Source organism: Orcinus orca, chromosome 21 (genome assembly GCF_937001465.1).
Source record: "Orcinus orca chromosome 21, mOrcOrc1.1, whole genome shotgun sequence".
Taxonomy (NCBI): Eukaryota; Metazoa; Chordata; class Mammalia; order Artiodactyla; family Delphinidae; genus Orcinus; species Orcinus orca.
Genome location: NC_064579.1, coordinates 29,035,464 through 29,055,933, shown reverse-complemented (window position 1 = coordinate 29,055,933; position 20,470 = coordinate 29,035,464). Strand labels below are relative to the sequence as shown.

The window sequence follows — 20,470 nt, the reverse complement described above, 5'->3', positions numbered from 1 at the left end:
GCCGCGATAGTGAGAGGCCCGCGCACTGCGTTGAAGAGTGGCCCCCGCTTGCCACAACTAGAGAAAGCCCTCGCACAGAAACGAAGAGCCAACACAGCCATAAATAAATAAATAAACAAATAAATAAATAAATAAAATTTGAAAAAAAAAGAAAAAAGGCAAAATTCCTTAAAAAAAAAAAAGCTCATTTTCTTTGGTAATGTATAAACTTAAGGACGATGAGGCCTGGCCAGAAAACGGAAGCCTCAACTATAATGCCATCCTACAGTTAGACGTCTTTTGCAAAAGACAGGGGAAATGGACAGAATTCCTTATGTACAGGCTTTTATGGCCCTAAGAGAAAACCCAGAGCTATGCAAGTCCTAGGTTAGGGAACCTTGCCAGTTGGGACCCATTCGAGCTACACAAAAGCCCTCTCTAGTGGCACCCCTGGAAGAAAAGGAGCCCCAGACAGAAGACCCAAATACTTTCTAGGGACACATTTTATGTGCAACCCACTTCATCAGCCAATCAGCCCCCGACATCCGTCGGAATCTTCTGAAGCTTACCATGGACCCCCAAACCCCTCTTAACCTTATTGACAAGCTTTCAGTGTCTTTAACAACAGAGACCAGGCTGAGGAGGGAAAGAAGGAACAGTGTGACTTAAGGAAGGAACGACGGCAAGCCAGGCTTTGGGCAGCTGTGTTGACAAGACCTAACCCACCTCCTGGTCACCCCAAAAGTACTCCCAGAAGACCTCCGCCAGGGAAGGGAGCCTGTTCAGCTGTGGGAGTCCCAAACACTGGAACAAGGAATGCTCAGGAAACAGGCCCCAGCCTAAACCCCAAATGCCATGCCCACTCTGCAAGAAGATGGGCCACTGGAAGAGGGACTGCCCCCAGCTCCGAAGGGAGTAAGGAAATTCCTCCATGTCAGTCACGGCAGTGGCTGACTGACAGGACCTGGGACCCCCCAAGGCCCCTGAGAACACAGTCATTGTAAGGTCGGATCTTAACAAACGGCACCGCGAGAAACAAAGGAAAGTTTCAAGTGAGCTTTATTAGGGAGCTGCTCCCGGGCGCGGTCCGACAGAAAGGGGCCAGAGAAGTCGCACCCGGGCGAGGGTTGGGCAAGATTTTATAGGGGAAGACGGGAAAGGGGTGTGGTGAATCTGGGAGGGCGCGGGGTATTCCTTATTTGGTGGTCTCTTCGGGTATCCTGGCAATATCCGGTGACGGTTGCATCAGTCTTGGGACCGTTAGTCCCGCCCCTCGAAAGGCGGGCAGGCTGGGCCGGGTGGAAAGTCCCCAGGTCAGTTCCTGGAACTGGGTGGTCCGGAAAGTTTCGGTCTGATTGTGTTCCCCTGCCTCGGGCCAGTTCGCCTTACCGTCGTCATCACACGGGAGGAAACACGGGTGACCGTTGACATGGCAGGTAAGCTTGTCCAATTTCTAGTGGACACAGGAGCTACTTACTCTGTCCTGACTTCTCACGCTGGGCCCCTTGCCCCTGTAATCTGCTCTATTGTTGGGGTCGAAGGAAAGCCAAAACTAAAACCCCTCTAACTTGCACCTGGGGAAAAATTCTTGTAACTCCCAAGTTTCTTGTCATGCCTGAATGCCCCAGCTCATTATTGGGAAGGGATTTTCTGTCAGCCTGTGGTCAACACTTAGTCTCTGAAAACCAAAGCCAAGGAATGTTTTTGGCTGGACTACGTATTACAGAAGACATGGACGGCCCAACCCCAAATATTCCCCCCCAAATTAAAAAACTTATAGCTCCGCAGGTCTGGGATCAGGGAATCCCAGAGAAGGCAAAGTTTGTCACGCCTATAAAAATCACCTTAAAGGAAACTAGTAACTTCCCTTCCAGGTGCCAGTACCCTATAAAACCAGAGGCTCAACAAGGCCTCCAACCCCTAATCTCAAAATTCATTAAATACAGGCTTCTGGTACCATGCCAATCTCCCTTTAATACTCCAGCCCTACCTGGTCTTCTCCAGGAACCCTTATCTCCATCATCCTTTTAAAATGCAATTTCAGACTTTCCTGGTAGCACAGTGGTTAAGAATCTGCCTGCCAATGCAGGGGACATGGGTTCGATCCCTGTTCCGGGAAGATCCCACATGCCGCGGAGCAACTAAGCCCATGCACCACAACTACTGAGACTGCAACTACTGAAGCCCACGTGCCTAGAGCCCGTGCTCCGCAACAAGAGAAGCCACCGCAATGAGAAGCTCGCGCACCGCAACGAAGAGTAGCCCCCGCTCGCCGTAACTAGAGAAAGCCCTCGAACAGCAACAAAGACCCAACGCAGACAAAAATTTTTTTTAAATAAAATGAAATAAAATGCAAATTTCAAAGAGAGTAAAGCAATTTAGAACTTGACTTGTGAAGGATAAAGGACACTTAGAAATCCTAAGTGTCTTCTGTAAACATTAGTAAGAAGGGTTTAGCCATCTAGACAGGTGACGTTGATTTGTTCCATCTGCCAGAAGTCCAGTTTGAATCCAACCCCTTGTCACTGATGGGTTTTACGTTGTACCTGACAGAGCTGAAATTTTGAAATGGGATCTATGAAGTCTCTGTCTGTGTGTTCGTATGCATCTATGTGTAGGTGCATGGTACTGCCAAAATTAATTCATAAAAGAGCTCTATTTAATTGGCTTAAAGGAAATTAAGTGCTTATAGCTTACATAAATACTCAGAAATATGATCTGGCCAGAATGAATTTCAGGTTTATGTCATCTGGAAAATATTCAATACTAAATTAATATCTGGCATTGAAGATGGCGTAAGCTTGTTGGTGTAATTAATATAGACATGTCTTTCGAGTCATCAATGTTAAGTATAATATTTCTGTTGTACCGAGGTTTACTAGAGGTGAAATAAGACCTCATTCTATCTGTTAAAATTTGTCAACGAGGAAAGTAACTCGATGTGAAAAAAACTTTTAAGGAAAGTAAGGTGTGTGTTTTTAGTAAAGAAGGTATGAGGAATGGAACTGCATTTTATGAAGGGAAAAGAAAGTAAGTCTGGATGGTTTTGGAAGGAAAAAATAAAGGGGTGGATACAGAAAGTGATGGAAGTTTTGTGGAAAGTGAACGCTGAGAAAAGAGTTTTGTGCATGGTCAGGATTGACTAGGTTTAGAATAAATTTAATTGAGTAAATGAATTTTAAATGTAAGCTGGTGCAAAACCTGAATTTGGCCTTTCTCTCTGTTAAAAGGACAAGTTTTCTTAAAATGTTAAACTGCCTTTGGTAACAGGTTTTAAGTTCTTTACCTTTTAAGTGATCTGTTATGTATTTGCCTTTAAAATCTTTTATTGTGGGGCTTCCCTGGTGGTGCTGTGGTTAAGAATCTGCCTGCCATTGCAGGGAACATGGGTTCGAGCCCTGGTCCGGGAGAATCCCAATGCAGCCAAAAATAAAATAAACAAAACAAAACAAAACCAAAAAAACCCCAACAACAAAAGAACTAACCATGCCCTATTTCGAAGTCTCTTGCCTTTGGTGGCCCACACTCTGTCTGTGGAGCGTGTTTCTCTAAATAAATCTGATTCTTACCTATCACTTCATCTCCAAATTCTTTCATGACAAAGAAAGAACCTGAAATTCACCAGGAACACTAGGTGCAGTGAAAGTATTATACTCAATAATGATGACTCTAAAGACAGGTCTATATTAATTAGATCAACAAGCTTAAGGCACCTTCAATACCAGATATCAGTTTGATGCTGAATATTTTCTAGGTTACATGAGCCCAAAATTCATCCTGGCCAGTTTTGTATTCCTGAATATATAAGTATTTAGTTTTGTTTTTCTTTTTTAGTCAATTAAGTAGAGTTCTTTTACGAATTAATTTTGGTGATACCATACATCTACGACACACATAGACACATACAAACACACAAACAGACCTCATAGCTCTCATTTCAAAATTTCAGCCCTGAGTCAGGTACAGCAACGTAAAACCCATCAGTTTACAAATGAGATTGGATTAAAATTGGGTTTCTGGCAGATGGAACAAATCAAGCTCGCTTGTCTAGACGGCTAAATCTTTTTACTAATGTTTACAGAAAAGACACTTAGGATTTCTATTTACACCTTGCCCTCTTTTAAAAGGATGGCAGAGATAAGGGTTCCTGACAAGACCAGATAGGACTTTTGCATCTCAAAGATACAGGCAAGTTTCTCCTAGGATGACTTTCTAAGATAAGTAAGGAAGGTTTGGGGAGTGGTAAAAGGATTGGTGGGTTTTGGGTTATTTTTGGAGCCACACCTCTGGTCCTGTAAAGACTAGATTTGGAAAACAAGGACAGTTTTTTTCTTTTTTTCAAAGAATTGGGTGGCTACCTCAACGATATGGAAGGGCTGACGTACCCATTTACCTATGTTGGAATGTTTTACTTTTAGCTGCTGTGATTCTTCCGCAATAAGAATGCAGAAAAAGGCATCTCTTAAGTCTGGGACTGAGAACCAGCCGTGTTCTCCTGGAATAGTTGTGAGCAGAGTGTATGGACTAGGTACCACAGGGTGTGTCTTGGACTATTTCATTAATAGGCCTCAAATCTTGGACAAAGCAATACTCTGCTGAGTTTGGCCTTTTTTTTTTTTGCGGTACGCGGGCCTCTCGCTGTTGTGGCCTCTCCCGTTGTGGAGCACAGGCTCCGGACGTGCAGGCTCAGCGACCATGGCTCACGGGCCCAGCCACTCCGCGGCATGTGGGATCCTCCCGGACCGGGGCACGAACCCGTGTCCCCTGCATCGGCAGGCGGACTCTCAACCACTGCGCCACCAGGGAAGCCCGAGTTTGGCCTTTTGACTGGGAGGATAGGGATGTTATATGGGGACCTGCCAGGTTTAATCAGTCCTGCTTTCGAAAACTTTCCTAGAATTGGCTAAATTCCCTTTGGGACTTCTTGTCTCAGTATATTATTTTAGATTAGGTGTCCCAGCATCCACTTTGCAAAGGAGATCTCATCCCCAAAGGGGGATTGGCCACTCTGGCATATATAAGAAGCTATGTTTCAATGTGAGGTCCCCTAGTTGGCATTCCAGAGAATTGTTGTAAGAACAAACAACTCCCATGACCACGATAGACTGAGATGTTTTCTGTGCAACCTTAGTATTTACCACAGAGTATGTGGCACCCGTATCTACTAGAAAGTCAATCAACTTGTTCCCCACTTGTCAAAGTTACCCGGGCCTCCAGTGGGGAAATTAGAATCGGATGCCTCAAGTCCAAGGGAGTCCCCCGGCCTCTTCCTTCATTATCAGAGTGTTCCTCTCTTTCCACCATATGAGAGGCTCCTGTCTCCTTTTTTTTTTTTTTTTTTTTTTAAATTTATTTTGGCTGTGCTGGGTCTTCGTTTCTGTGCGAGGGCTTTCTCTAGTTGTGGCAAGCGGGGGCCACTCTTCATCATGGTGTGCGGGCCTCTCACTATCGCGGCCTCTCTTGTTGCGGAGCACAGGCTCCAGACGCGCAGGCTCAGCAGTTGTGGCTTACGGGCCTAGTTGCTCCGTGGCATGTGGGATCCTCCCAGACCAGGGCTCGAACCCATGTCCCCTGCATTAGCAGGCAGATTCTCAACCATTGCGGCACCAGGGAAGCCCCTCCTGTCTCCTTTTTATTATTCTCCTTCTTATTCTTTAGTCTCGGGCAATCTTTTCTCCAATGCCCTTCCTCCTTGAAGTAAGCACATTTTTCCTTTCCCAATGGTTGCTTACCGTCCTTTAGGTTACTCGCCTTCCAGGAATTCAATGCTGCTGCCAGAAAAGCTGCCTTTCAGTTTGCATCTTCTTGCTTCTGTCGTCATTCCCTGTTGTTGAATACTTTAAAAGCAACATCTACTCATTGAGAAGGGCTTATTCCACATACACCATCTAACTTCTGTAATTTTCTTATATATGGGGCGCTTTGTCCAATGAAGGCCCCTTACGTCCTCAGGGTCTATATCTGTGTAGTGCCTATAACCTTGATAAATCTTTTCTAGAAACTCCGATGGATCCTCATTTGGTTTTTGTTTTATCTCCTGAATTTTGTTAAAGCTCTTTTGTCTAGGTCTGCCCTTGGGTTTCCTTTCGACCGCTGCACTATAAGGGTGCAGCCCTCTGACTCCTTTCCTCCTGATGCAATAGCATAAATGCTTCTACATATGGAATCTCGTCTCTTTCCCCGGTCTTTTGCAAAACACTTCTAACTGCGAGATCGTACAGTAATTGAGTGGGCCATTCAGGAGCCATCGCTCCTCTGAGCCTAGCATATATTGGGTCCACACCCCATTACAATAGTATATCACCTCTTTCTTAGTCATAGGCTCATGGCTATGTTTTGCCCATTTATCTAATATATGCCCCAAAGGGCTCTCCTTTGGGATACATGGAATATTTCCCATTTTTTTTATAAGTTTGATAACACCAAAACACAAAAGACGCAAACAAATTCCAACATCGATGCAGGTAAATGAACAGGTTCCCAAATCAGGTAGAGTCCAAGAACAATTCCCCTCTCCAACAGGGCAGCCCAACCAAATGCAAAACAAATCGAGGGGGGGAATTTGTTCACAGTAGTACCAGAGCTACATACCCTGCAAAGAGCGAGTCTCGCAGAAGTTTGTTGATTCCTTGCTCCAACTGCCAAGTGCTGGGGTGGCCGGTGCCACTTCAGGGAATTTTGAAGGGAAGATCCTCAGGAGAAATAGCCCCAGAAGCTGCTGGGGCCTTGTCTCAAAATTGCTGACCGGGGCCGGCTAGCCATGATCAGCAAGGCTCTTGGCTGGCTGAGCCAAATTTGTTACTGAGTCCAAGCTCACTCTGCTCGCCACGTGACAGGCCAATAAATTGGAGATGAGGTGTTGAGGAAAGGAATAGCGACTTTAGCCGGCATCCAAGAAGATAGCAGACCAGGGTCCTAGAGTACCATCTTATCAGGGTCTGGATGCTAGTTTCTTTTATAGAACACAGAGGGGGAGAAGGTGAGGAAGTAAAGTAAGAAAGGCCATAAGTCTTGCAAAACATCTGGTTTGGCCAGCCTGGGGAGGGGGTGTGTTAATTTCTTCTTTTCTTGCAGCCATTCACAGATGGACAGGGTCAGAATTTCTCCCTGTGAGCTGAACAAAGGCACTTTAGTTTATCATTCAGGCAGAGGGACGGGGTTCCCAGAGGCAGGCTATTATGTATGCTTGTAGCTACAGACAGATAGTAACAAAAGCAATAGAGAGCAAAGGTCAAAGTGAAAGAAACAGATCCAACATGGAGTCAGAGTTTGTTCTTCCCTGTTACAAAATGTATAAATCAACTGCGAATGGCCTGGAAGTAAAATTATTTACTATAGTTTACTATGTAGGGACATTTTTTATTGATTTCTCCATTAACCAAGAAATAAAGTATAAAATTATCTTCCCATTTTCTTTGGACAATTAATAAATTATTAACATGTTCTTGAAAGTTCTACGTAGCCAGTGCTTTAAGAGTCAAGTTCTCCATCCCACTAATATAACTTATATTGTCACCTCATTATTTACATTTCAGCTTTTCATATTCTCTCATCTTTCATTTTATTTGTAAGTACATGTTTCCTCCAGGGAACTCCAGCTTCATGTACATAGAATTCCGTTATGTCTGATGTCCTGCTTTACTTCCAAGACACAGAATGTTTCCCCATACATAGAATGCACTCAAAAGTATTTATGGATGAAAAAGGATAAATGGATTTTCCTAATATCCTTTTACAATGTCCTTTCATCTTTGCTCTGCAACTGTGTGTGAGGGTTATAATTTTATATCAGTCTGGAAAATCCAATCCAATTGAACAGGGTGTGTGGCTCACAGACTGAAGCCCTAGTAGAGTCTAGTTAGGGTGTGTCCCTGGAATGTAGCCAGATTAGGATTCCGGTAAAAGGAAAGTCAAACAGAGGAGACATTTGTCCCCAGAAAAAGAAACAGAACAGGAGCAGTTTGGGATGGTGGAGGAAGAAGAATTGGCTGCTTGCAGCGGAACTTGCCTCTGAATCTATTTTAGCTTCACTAGCTCCTCTGATTTTGGGTTCTGGTAAATTCTCCAAACAGTGAGTTGTGAGGTGGCTTCATTCCCTTAAAATTGTCTAAGTCGTATCTGTCTTTAGACTTTTGTCCTATCAAAGCAGCTTCTTGTGGTCTTTAAATTTTATTGTGCCAAGATTTATTTTATCACTCTCATAATTCTAGATTTGACTATTTGTGTCTTTTTTTTGTTGTTTTTTGGTCCCAACAATACAGTCACTACCAGCCACATGTGGCTATAAAATTTAAATTAATAAAATTAAATAGCTACATTTCACTACCTCTGTAGTGTTACTTAAATTTCAAGTATTCCATAACCACACGTGTGTGGCAGTTATTGTATTGTACAATGCAGATACAGAGCACTTCCTTCACCTTGCAAAGTTCTATTGGCACATTGATCTGTATCTTGTGTGTTATTTTTTGTTGTTGTAAATACTTCATTTCCTGCCTTTCTGGATTAATTTCCTTTTATGGGTTTCGTCAAGCGATTTTCTTCATTTATTTATTACATGTCTTGAGATAGATATTTTAAAATAAGTATCTCAAGATAAAATAAGTCTCTTGAGGTATTTATTTTAATTATTAAAAAAATTCATAAATATTAACCTTTGATTCTTATTACTTGAGAGCTGGAGTTGCACAGGGATTTCCTAGGTATATTGGTTCTGCTTAGAGGGATGCCCTGTTGCACATGCCTGGGGATTTCTTGCATAACAGATAGGGACTTACATATTCCTATCTATCTATAGAGTAAATAACCTGAGAGTAAAAAATAACAGTCCACTTCACTCTGAGTTTGCCTTGATGTCAAAACCAAACATAATCCACGGCCACGTCTGAATTCGTTTTCCTAGATCTTCCTTCCCTCCTTGAACACTCCCATGTTCTCTGGCTAATCCAAATCCTACACAGTATTTCCTGGAGGTCCCTAAGGCATAGTGAATTGTTCTGGGTAAATGAGTTACTTGGTCATAATATGTAGTTTATCTGTGGGTGCATGAGGCAAGAGAATGATCTGAGGAGTTGCAGAGTGTTTCCCTACAGGAGGAAACCACAGTCTACATGTGGCATGAGTCACGATTCCCGAGAGTTTAAATTAAGGAGGACATTGAATCATTCTGGTTGCCCTAGGCTGCTGAACACACAAGACTCAAGGCTTATCATGGCTTATTTGTAAGAGGTCTGTAGTTTGACCTTCTTTATTAGCATCCACATCTGTAGCCTTCTACCATGTTACCCTGCATCGAAGATTCTTAGAGTGCATCAATTATTTTGGTTTGAGGGACTGGGGGTCACGCCCAGGTGACAGTTTGGGACTCCATTTCAGGTGGGTCTGGAAGTTGTGCACAGGACTGGAGTCTCATGGCCTCTTCTCCATCCTCAGATTTGCGTGCTCAATGCTTGGATTGCCTGTGAGTGAAATCCCGAGAAAGACTCCTGGCGACTGAGTTGTTGACAATGGAGCCTTTGGTGAGTAGCGACGCCTCCTTCTCCTGAAGCTACACCCCAAGTGCCATTAGATGGATGAGTTTTTCAAACTGGCTTGTATGTTCTAAGTGTAGTCAGGCAGTGTTCAGTCATCTGAGCTCAAATTACTTTGCTCTAGGACTCTGGGATAGTTATCATGGGTCAGGACCAATCAGAAACTAATCTCGTTCTTTAATTAAACTTTTGAGAGCCGGCACTAATCATATGTATTTACAGAAGAGATAAGAAAACTTCTTTTAACTTGTTCAACCCTTGTCCTGATTGGCAAACAAAGATTAACTTGTTGACCGTTTCTGGATGTGCTAGGCTTAGGAGTTGGTGACGGCAGGTAGCAGAGCTGAGGAAGGAGCAGACCTTCCAGTCCCTGGAGAGTCAGAGGTTACAGCCTGTGATGTAACGAATCCAGTGTTACACCACGTGGTGTGAGGCTGTTCAGTGTTGACAAGAGCAGAGCACAGGTTTAGAACTAAAGGGGAATCATTTTACTTTTTCTCCATTTGAAACCTTTCACAATTATTCAGTATATATGCACTACTGAAGATTTCTGAAAAAGTCACCAAACTGTCATTAGCATTCTTCCCCCAAATCACACATTTTATATACGTGTTAGTAAGTAACCGTTTATTCATATTTGGTAACTGGAAGGAATATGTAGGGAGGAGTATTTTCTTAATTGTTCTAAAAAGAAAGGTGAAAGACTAAAGTAGGTAGAATAAAATTAGGTTCTTTTATAGATTTTTTAAAAACTGGAGAAAACAAAACCAATAACTAGGCTTCTTTCATCCTTCAGCATGGAGACAAGATTAGATTACAAGAGAAACCGTAATAACTAAGGTCTAAGTCCCTGAGAATGTAGAGAGTGGGAGTCCTCCCGTCACAGTGATGGTCAGGCTAGGTCTGTCCTTCACTCCAGCTACCTGAGTCCCCGGCTTATGCTTCTGAACCATCTGACCTCAGAGTTTGTTATGAACACCTGTGTCCTGTAGCGTTAAGAGGAAACACCTCCTCGTACCTAGTTCTGTATGAATCTTGTTCACTTCTGAGGAATGCTAGGCATTCCTTCGTAGGTAGGTCTTGATTGATAGAATAATGTATTTCTTGTAGGTTTGCTAGACAGGAACCACTTAATAGAAAAATACTTTGGATGTTTTAAAGCTCATAACAAGTTATCAAAGCAGTTCATATTTGGGGAATGAAAGGTTCCCCTAGGGAAATAACTTAAGACAAAAGTCATGTTTTCAAAGTAGCCCATCATGGTTATTGTTTGTCTTGTCATGAGTCTGTAGAGTTCCTTGAAATTATTAGGGAACAGAAATTGAGTTATGAATTTGCAAGTGAATATTTTATAATCACCTATCTGGAAGTCCTAATTCCCAGGTTATTAAAAAAATGTCTATGTCTTATTATAACACACTTCAAGTGATATTTCTGTGAAATAAAGCTTCATGATGTCAGAGTGTGTAGGTTTCTGTGAATGTACCTGAAAGGCAGACACCAGCTCAGCGCTGGCAGAGAACCGAGGGGAACCCCACACAGAGTGTGATCCTTTATCCACCCAGACCCCATCACCTCCTCATCTCAACCCTCCCACCCTGGACAGTGGTAGGGACTGCTCTGTCTAAACCAGAACATCCCTGATGTTTTAGGAATCAGTGACGTTTGAAGATGTAGCGATCAACTTCACCCAGGAAGAGTGGGCCCTGCTGGACACATCCCAGAAAACCCTGTTCAGAAACGTGATGCTGGAAAATATCACCCACCTGGTCTCCGTAGGTGAGTGTCAACACGGATGTACGTGCACGTGTGTTCACTGCATTCATTCACTCACTGAACAGGCATTTAGATCAGCTTCCCCGTGTCCCACTCCAAGTCCTTCCTGCTTCTTTGATAGTCCTCATAACTACTTAAAACGAAGACGCTTCTTTTCACGGCACTTTTCATTACTACACTGGAAAGTAATCTTGGCCACATTTCATATCTCTGTGGCTACTCAGTGTTTACACTGAGAACAGAACTGGGGATTCAATGGATATTTTAATGCATAAGTAAATGGATCAAATATTTTAAAATGATTCTTCTGTTCTAGTCACTCCATGAAGGCTTGAGACCAGAGTCGTGTATATGACATAATTTTGATGATTCCTGTAAGGGGTATCCTTACTGGCTCCTGTTTGAAAGTAATATTCAGCCCACTGTAGAGTCTTTTAATCTTTCCCATTTGGAAAACACTGAGGATTCTGTAATCTGTCTTTGAACTTGTGCACAGGCATCAGCCGCTAGAGGGCCTCACTGTGTTTGCTGCTGCTCTGGATTTCCTCCTGGTCTGCTGAAGGACCTTCACTGTTCTGTCTGTTGAAGATGTTGCCTGCACTGACCTTCAATTATCTCTTTATTTTCCTCGTTCCCTTACCCTGGACTTGAGCACAGCAAAGGGTAATTAGCCCAGACTCAAAATCCAACACTTTTTTTTCTTTTTCAAATCAAACAGGGTATCAGATCAGCAAATCAGATGTGATTTCCCAGCTCGAACAAGGAAAAGAGCTGTGGAGTGAAGCAACAGGATGCCTCCAAGGCCAGAGTCCAGGTAAGAATCAGGGACCTGTGCTTCACTGCAAGAAAGTTTCAGTCAGTGTGTTAAGTCCTTGGAAACACCAAATGAAAGTTTTATGAAGTGAGCGATATGTTCTAAACTGGAAGTGAGGACACTGGGCTGAAATTCTTCATGTTGTTATCACTCTTTGCATCTAGCAATGAAAATTCATATTACTTCCTGCCATTTTCTATTCTTTAGGGAAAAGGGTGCTTGTGGACTCACTGCAGTTAAACTTTCACATAGTGATTCTTGTCCTGATCGCCCCATTTAATGTGTTTTCCATCATTTGCTGACCCAATGTCTCTCCACCACATTACATTTTTATATTTTAATCCTGTTTTTCTCTAATAGACAATGACTTTTAAAGTATTTCTACTACCTTGAGTATTTCTTTATTATACATTGTTTCTCCAACTAAGTGCCAACTTTTGAAAGATACTCACATGGACGTTGGTGTTTGTTTACATTTCTGTTTCCCTAATGCCATTCTAAAATCTATATTTTTTCCATTTCTTTAGATGGTGAAAGTCCGCTTAGACGAGAAATGATATTCACGCAAAGTGTCTACAGGAAACACATATTTGCCACCATGCCAATGGTAAGTTTCATGGGTAAAACAACAGTCATCTAAATGAAGGACTTGGCAGTGAGATAAGTTGGCAGTTGAGCACAATTGCTGGTATGTAATTAAGTGGAGATTGAGCTCTTTCTGGGAATAGTTTTGGATAGGCTGAAATCAGTTAAGAAATTAATATGAGCTCGAAACGACAACATGAGACCTAAGAAAAAAAGGCAGTTGCACAAACGTTGCTCATCTCATAGTCTTTACAACAGACTGAAGTCTTCAAAATTAATCTGATATCTGGGTTGGGAAACTATAAAAGAGAACGTTTGTGCTTGCAAGGGAGTAACACAACATGTGTATGCAACTGACACTGGAAACATTTTAACAGGAGACTACAACTGACTGATGCTATAGGGTGTAAATGTAGAAGAATAAGTGTCTGCATAGATGTGGGCAAACCAGTAACAGCCTCATATCTCTTTCCCAAAGCAGGTTTCTCACACACAAGGGGATCCTGTTGGATGGACTGATTTGAGTGATGAATTTACTCGTAGATCTTCACCTCAACATTCACCAATTCCCTTAAGAAGGAAAAGTAATGTCAGCAAACAGCATGGAAAATCACTTAGTCAAGGGTCATTCCTTGATGGACAGGATCACACTCACACTAGAGCTAAATCGTTTGAATGTCCTCTATGTGGGAAAGCCTTTAGTACTGGCTTTAGGCTCAGGCAACACAAGATGATTCACACTGAAGAGAAACCATATAAATGTCATGTGTGTGGGAAAGTCTTCAATCAAAGTTCCCTCGTGAAACGACATGAGAAAACTCACACAGGAGAGAAGCCATATGAATGCTGTCTATGTAAGAAAACTTTCAGTCAAATCTCTTACCTTAGAAAACATGAGAAAATCCATCCCAGAGAGAAGCCCTATGAATGTCATCTGTGTGGGAAAACCTTTAATCAACGTTCTGGACTTCGCACACACAACAAAATCCACACTGGGGAGAAACCACATGTATGTCTTCTGTGTGGGAAGGCCTTCACTCAAACTTCTGAACTGACTCGGCACATAAGGACCCACACAGGAGAGAAACCCTATGAATGTCAGCGGTGTGGGAATGCCTTCAGTCAGCATGCAAACCTGAGAAGACATGAGAGAACCCACACTGGAGAGAGGCCCTATGAATGTCAGTGGTGTGGGAAATGCTTCAGTCGTGGCTCTTCCCTGAGACGACATGAGGGAACCCAGCACTGGAGAGAAAGTCAGGAGGGCCCTCAGTATACGTCCTGACCTGAGATGACATGGCGTCATACATGTGAGGAATGTGGATGGAACACCAGCATAGCTTTAGCATTTAACCATACCAAGGTTCACACCCAGTAAAGAAACTCTGTCTGTAATCAATATGGACACTCGTTCAGGCACCACACTCCTTAGTCCAGACAGGCATCACCTGTGGATGTGAATCCATACGTGCGTGCCCTCTCTCTGTGGCAAAGCCTTTAATCATTGGCCTAATTTTAGGTAACTTAGTAGAACTCACTCTATAAATACAATATAGGTGTTTTCAGCAACAGCTCCCCACTCTAAAGACCCTAGAGCAGTGGTCCCCAACATTTTTGGCACCAGGGACTGGTTTTGTAGAAGACAATTTTTCCACGGGCCGGGGGTGTGTGGGGTGGCATGGGGAATGGTCCAGGCGGTAATGCAAGTGATGTGGAGCAGCAGATGAAGCTTGGCTCTCTCTCGTGCTACCTCCTGCTGTGCGGCCGCGTACCTGACAGGCTGTGGACCAGGTGTTGGGGACCCCTGCCCTAGAGACTTGAGCAGAGGATAACCAACGCCTAGTTCTTTTTTGGTAATTATTCTTCAACACGAGCCAACTCCAGGTGGAGAACCACTAAGACTGTAATGACTGTTAACAAACATTCAGCTGATCACCAGGCTTGATGTGCACAAGAAACTCCTCCAAGAAATAAACACTAAAACAAGAACGAAGATGTAAACTCTTGAGAAATACCCAAGTATGTTGAGCAACACCAAAGCATACTTATAAATAATTCATCCTGAAGAAGTGAATCAATGTAAAGTCATGAGAAATTCTTTCTTCATAGAACAACCTCTCTGGAACATGTGTGCTCAGACTGTACAACACATCCTCAGTGTCGTGAAGGAAGGGAAGTCTTCAGTGATCACTTAATTCTTAGTCAACATTAAATTCTCACACTGAGGATGTAGCAATCCTAAAACTCAAAGTGGAACTACAGCTAGATCTTGTATCAGAAAAAACTGACCCTCTGAGTGGGAGGGGAGCCTCTTAAAGAATCCTTTAACACACATTCAGGCAAATTGTGATTTGTGGAAATACCTCTTCATGCAAATGTAGCATAAAATGGAGAGTAAAGTGATCTAGCAATATAGAATGTAGAGTTTGGAAGAAATTAAAATTTGTGTATAGAATAATAGTTGCAAATATTCAAACAATAAAGTCTGTGGCTAAAGGAGCCAAGTGTTGGTGTCTGGTTTTCTTTGTGCCCCTGTAAACACAGGGATTCAGATCTGCACTCCTGGAAAGTGGACAGAGACTCAGCCCCACTCTCTGAGTGTCCCCTTTCTCCACAGCTCTTTCCACACAACTCAGCTCCACTCATTTCAACATCCCTCAACCCCATCTACCCTTTCAGGCCCTGGTAGTGACACAGCTCTGATCTTCAGCTCCACTGGCCAGGTTTCCCAGAATGTCATCAACCAGGTCAGGCAAGGTCATGAGGAAGTCTCAAAGACATCTATCTAGTCCTACACTTTTTGAGGCCCCTCAACATATTTCTGCAGATGGAAAACCACCGGGGGCTAAAGAGACAGGCATCTCTGCCCTCCCAGACCTCAGAAATCTCTTTTGTTATTTTCTCCCAAAACCTCTGAATTGAGCTAAGTGGATGAAGAGTTCCTTCCAGGATCGTACTCTCTATCTTATTCAGCTGATTCCTGAATTATGCACCCAGCAGTCTCACTAAAGAGGAACCCAGCCTCGTTACCCACACATAAGCTCATGGAATAAGCCTCGAGGAATATAAAATGCCTAAAACTATCAGCCATCATGTAAGCCAGTTTTTAAAATAATTAGTGCAATGTACTTTTCCCCAAGAAAAAAATGAATGTTCTCACAAAGCAGATCTCCCCACTTTGTCTGCAGGACTTGGAATTTATCCTTCAACACAAACCAATATTGAACATAAATCTCAAGGGAAATTATTCCAGGATATCTACTGGGATGACTTGTGTTCGTGTAGCACAAAGTAGCACAATTCCCAAACCACAGGCCTGAGTCCCTTTACAGGAACACATACAAGGATGATACTGACCCATCATTACTTTTCAAATCTCCACAAGGGATTCTGGGGAACAGTCAGGGTGAAAAACAGTCTTGTGTGAGGAGGATGAGCAACCAATTCTATTGTCTTATCAATTGTGACAGATTTCCTTCCCTGGGTACGAAAGGCTTCACAAGGTCCTGTGAGCTTGGAGCAGCATAAAAGTCAGCTCGGAAAGAAAACTTGCCCCATGGACCCTTCCTCAGCCACCTTGGAAACTGCATCTCGACCAGTGGGGTTTGTCCAGCACCCACTTTTCTGAGATTCTACTGACAGATAGGAGGAGCACGGCTGGATTTCAGGTTGGTTTGAAGTAAATTTGGTGTTCAGTTAATCGCCCAGAGAAATAGGACAGTGGTCAACATATGTAGTGATATGGCTTTAGGCAATGGGGTAAAGTTTCTTTAATTTTTTAAAATTTACATTTCTATTGTTTTTTTTTTTTACTGAGGTATCATTCAGTTATAATATTAGATAAGTTTTATGTTTACAACAATATATTTCAACTCCCGTATACCATGCACCTGCTCAGGACAAAAAACTTAGTTTCTGTCTTTTACCATCTTGTGGCATTTTACAAATTGGGCCTTCCACCTGCCACTTCCCTTCTGGTTTCCAGTATTCTGTCTTGTGCATCTATGTGTTTGTTTTGGTGCCCTTTGGTTTCATCATTAATTTTTTCTTTATTTTTTCTTGTAATTTTTTTATATTCCACGTATGGGTAAAGTCATAAGGTGTTTGTTTTTTCTGCCTGTCTTATGTTGTTAGCATGATATCCTCCAGGTCCCACCATGTTGTGGAAAATGGCAAATGTCAAGTGTTTTATGACTGAATAGTGTTCCATTAAATACCTACTACCTCTTCTTTATCTGTTTTTCCATTGATGACCAGCTATCTCAAGGAGTGTACTGTCGCTGTTTTCTTCTAGCATTTTTACAGTTTCAGGTCTTATATGCAAGTATTTCATGTGTTTTGAGTTCAGGTTTGTGTATGGTGTGAGTTCGTGACCTTGGTTCTTTATTTTTAAGGGTAATTCTGAAAACAGAAACTGATACAATACAACGTTCTTCACACTATTTATTACAAGAAGATGAAAATTCAGAGGGCATGTAAATCAGCATTCTGGTTTATGTGGGGAACTGAAACAGCAGTTATCAAAACAAGGTGGGATTTTCTATAGGCATTGAAAGCCTAAATAATGGATTTGTTCATTCTTAGCTGAAACCTCTTTGTCTTCCATTAACAGAAACTAGATAAAAAAGAAACACTGAGGGCTTCCCTGGTGGCGCAGTAGTTGAGAGTCCGCCTGCCGATGCTGGGGACACGGGTTCGTGCCCCAGTCCGGGAAGATCCCCCATGCCGTGGAGCGGCTGGGCCCGTGAGCCATGGCCGCTAAACCCGCGCATCCAGAGCCTGTGCTCCGCAATGGGAGAGACCACAACAGTGAGAGGCCCGTGTACCGCAAAAAAAAAAAAAAAAAAAAGAAAAAGAAACACTGAAGAGAAAAGATTTAAAGCTCAGCTGTGAAGCTTCTAGTTTAATAGAGGAGGAAATGTTTTTCCTGAGTGAATTTGTACTTGATAATGGCCTGCTCTGATGTCCGATGGGAAAGTCGAATTTTCAAGAAGTAAGCATCGTTTCCTTTGATTTTCAGTTGCATGTACCACAATATTAAATGCAGCTTTCTCATCGCATGATTATTTGTTCCATGTGGGGAAATGCTGTCTTTCTTTTTCCGTCTATTTTTTATCAGGACATGGATGGTGCTGGTGGCTGCAGGATAACATGAGCGCAACTGATGCCATAAGACTTGACACCTCACTGTGATTAAACAGTAAATTTTATGTCATGCATGTTCTACCACAGTAAGAATTGTGATTCTCAGAAAAAATAAGCATATGCAAAAATGTTTAATTTTCTTTCAGATCATGATTATTCTTAAAAGTTTGTACAGGTGTCCCTCTAGTTTTAAAATGCATGATAACAATAAATCACAGTGTATAGACCTTCCTTAGAGACAAGGTAAGAAAAAAAGGGATAGATATCTTTCCTTGGCTACAAATGTCTTAACAGGGTCATGTGACCTGGAGTAGTATAACAGCAAGCAAGAAAAGGACCCTTCTCCCATGGACGGTTCCTCAGGCACCTTGGAACCCACACTGTGTCCAGTGGGGTTTGTCCAGCACACATATTTCTGATGATCTACCAACAGGAAGTACCCAGCTGGATTTGCTGTATATTTGGTGTTCATCTTGTTCCTCAGGTAACAGGGCAGTGGTAAAAATAATGATGTGGCTATGGGCAAAGGATACGGATTCTTTAATTTCTTTTCAATTTATTGTGCAGTAGACTTTTTTAATGAGGTATTTTTTGGTTATAATATTAGATAAGTTTTTTGTGTATGAAAATATATTTCAACTCCTGTACCAGCTGGATTTCAGCTTGTTTGATTTTATTTGGTGTTCAGTGTATCCCCTAGAGAAACAGGACTGTAGACAAAATATGTATGGATGTGGCTTTATGCAATGAGTCATGGATAATTTAATTTTTAATGTAATTATTTATTTTTCTATGGTATCATTGGATTATGATATTACATGTTTTATATGTATAAAAATATATTTCAACTCCAGTATGCCATAAAACTGATCAGCACCAAAAACTTAGTTTTTTTCTTTTGCCATCCTGTAGACCCATCTTACTCATTGACCATCCCCCTGCTGCTACCCTCTGATATCCTCTACTCTGTTGTATGAATATATGTGTTTGTTTTTGTGTCATTTGCTTTCTTCTTTAAATTTTTTTACTTACTTGCTTTTTCTTTGTATACAGTGTTCCACATATGAGTGAAGTCATAAGGTATTTGTCTTTTCTAAATGTGTCTTCAAGACATTATTAGAGTAAAGGTGATACGTAACCTTGATTGGTTAAGAAAAACCTCATCAAGGTCATGTGACCTGGGAGCAGAATCAAAGGCATTGTGAAAGTGAAATTCCCCCACTGACCTGTCCTCAGCCCCCTTCAAAGGTGCACAGAGTATCCAGCACCCACCATTCTGAGCACCTACTGACAGGTAAGAGGTACACAGCTAAGATTCAGGTTGTTTGATTTAAATGTGGCGCTCAGCTTGTCTGTCAGAGAAATCTGACAGTAGACAAAATATGTACTGATGTGGTTTAAGCAATGGGGCGCAGACGCTTTAATCTTTTAATTTAATTATTTTTGTAGGGTATCATTCGGTCAAAATGTTAGATAAGTTTTATGTGCACAGAAATATATTTCAACCCCAGTATACCATTAAATTGCTTAGCACCAAAAACTTGAGTTTTTTTGTTGCCATCCTGTGGACCCATGTTACTCATTGGCCACCCCCCTGATCCTACCCTCTGATATCCGCTGCTCTGTTCTGTGAATTTATGTGTTTGTTTTTGTGTCATTTGTTTTCCTCTTTAATCTTTTTTGTACTTATTTGCTTTTTGTATTTGTGTTTAGTGATCCACATATAAGTGAATTCATAAGATATTTCTCTTTTCTAAATGTGTCTTCAAGACATTGATAAATACAAGGTGACATATAATGTTAATTGGTTAAAAATAAACCTCATCAAGGTCTTGTGACCTTAGAGTAGTATAAAGTCAGCATGAAAGGGAAATTCCTTCCTCAGCCACCCACAAAGCTGCATCTCCTCAGGTGGAGAGTGTCCAGCACCCACCATTCTGAGCATCTACTGAGAGAAGAGGTATCCAGCTGAGGTTCATGTTGTGTGATTTAAATTTGGTGTTCAGCGAGTCCCTCAAGGAAACAGGACAAGAATAAAATTACGTAGTGATGTGGCTTTAGGCAGTTGAGTATCGATTCTTTAATTTCTTTTTAATTTAATTAAACTTTTTTTTTAACTTAGGTATCATTCCATTACAATTTCAGTGAGTTTTATGTACACAGCAATACATTTCAGTTTCTGTGTACCATACACCTTCTCAGCACCAAAAATGCAGTTCTCCTCTGTCACCATCTAGCTGCCCCATTTTGTCCATTTTGCCTCTGCCCGTGGCTTCTCCTCTGATTTCCACCACTCGGGTCTGTGTATCTTTGTATTTGTTATCGTGTCAATTGTTTTCTTCCTTAAAGTTGTTTTTACTTATTTTCTTTGTGTTTGTTAGTGTTTTGTGTTCCACACATGAGTGAAATCACGAATTATTTCTTTCTCTTAACATGTCTTCACACGTCGTCAGACCAAAGGTGACCGACGATGTTGATTGGTTAAGCAACCCTTAACAAGGTCATGCGACCTTGGAGCAGTATCAGGTCAGCTAGCAGAGGAAATTCCCCCTTGACGGTCCTCAGCCCACTTCAAAGCAGCATTCCTCCACCCACCTCCCTGATACTCTCCTGACAGAGAGGAGGAGCACAGCTGGACCTT

The 20,470-nt window shown here is 42.0% G+C and overlaps 2 protein-coding genes across 2 annotated transcripts in view; both read left to right on the top strand.

Moving 5' to 3' along the window:
* Positions 1 to 1,199: 1,199 nt before the first annotated feature.
* Positions 1,200 to 20,470, top strand: part of LOC101288435 (putative zinc finger protein 705EP) — a 38,980-nt gene continuing 19,709 nt past the window's right edge. Inside the window, exon 1 of the mRNA XM_049704295.1 lies at positions 1,200 to 1,415. The gene's annotated coding sequence lies outside the window, so the exon portion shown is untranslated. The remainder of the gene's footprint in view (positions 1,416 to 20,470) is intronic.
* On the top strand, positions 9,486 to 15,402 carry LOC105748583 (zinc finger protein 239-like). The gene is made up of 5 exons (XM_049704296.1): positions 9,486 to 9,497; positions 11,162 to 11,288; positions 12,004 to 12,099; positions 12,627 to 12,706; positions 13,166 to 15,402. The coding sequence occupies exons 1-5, from the start codon at positions 9,486 to 9,488 to the stop codon at positions 13,967 to 13,969; spliced, it is 1,119 nt and encodes a 372-aa protein (XP_049560253.1). The 3' UTR covers positions 13,970 to 15,402.

Coding starts and splice junctions, on each gene's coding strand:
- LOC105748583 (XM_049704296.1), top strand. Junction 11,289..12,003: donor CACCCACCTGGTCTCCGTAG/GTGAGTGTCAAC, acceptor CAAATCAAACAG/GGTATCAGATCAGCAAATCA. Junction 12,707..13,165: donor TATTTGCCACCATGCCAATG/GTAAGTTTCATG, acceptor TTCCCAAAGCAG/GTTTCTCACACACAAGGGGA.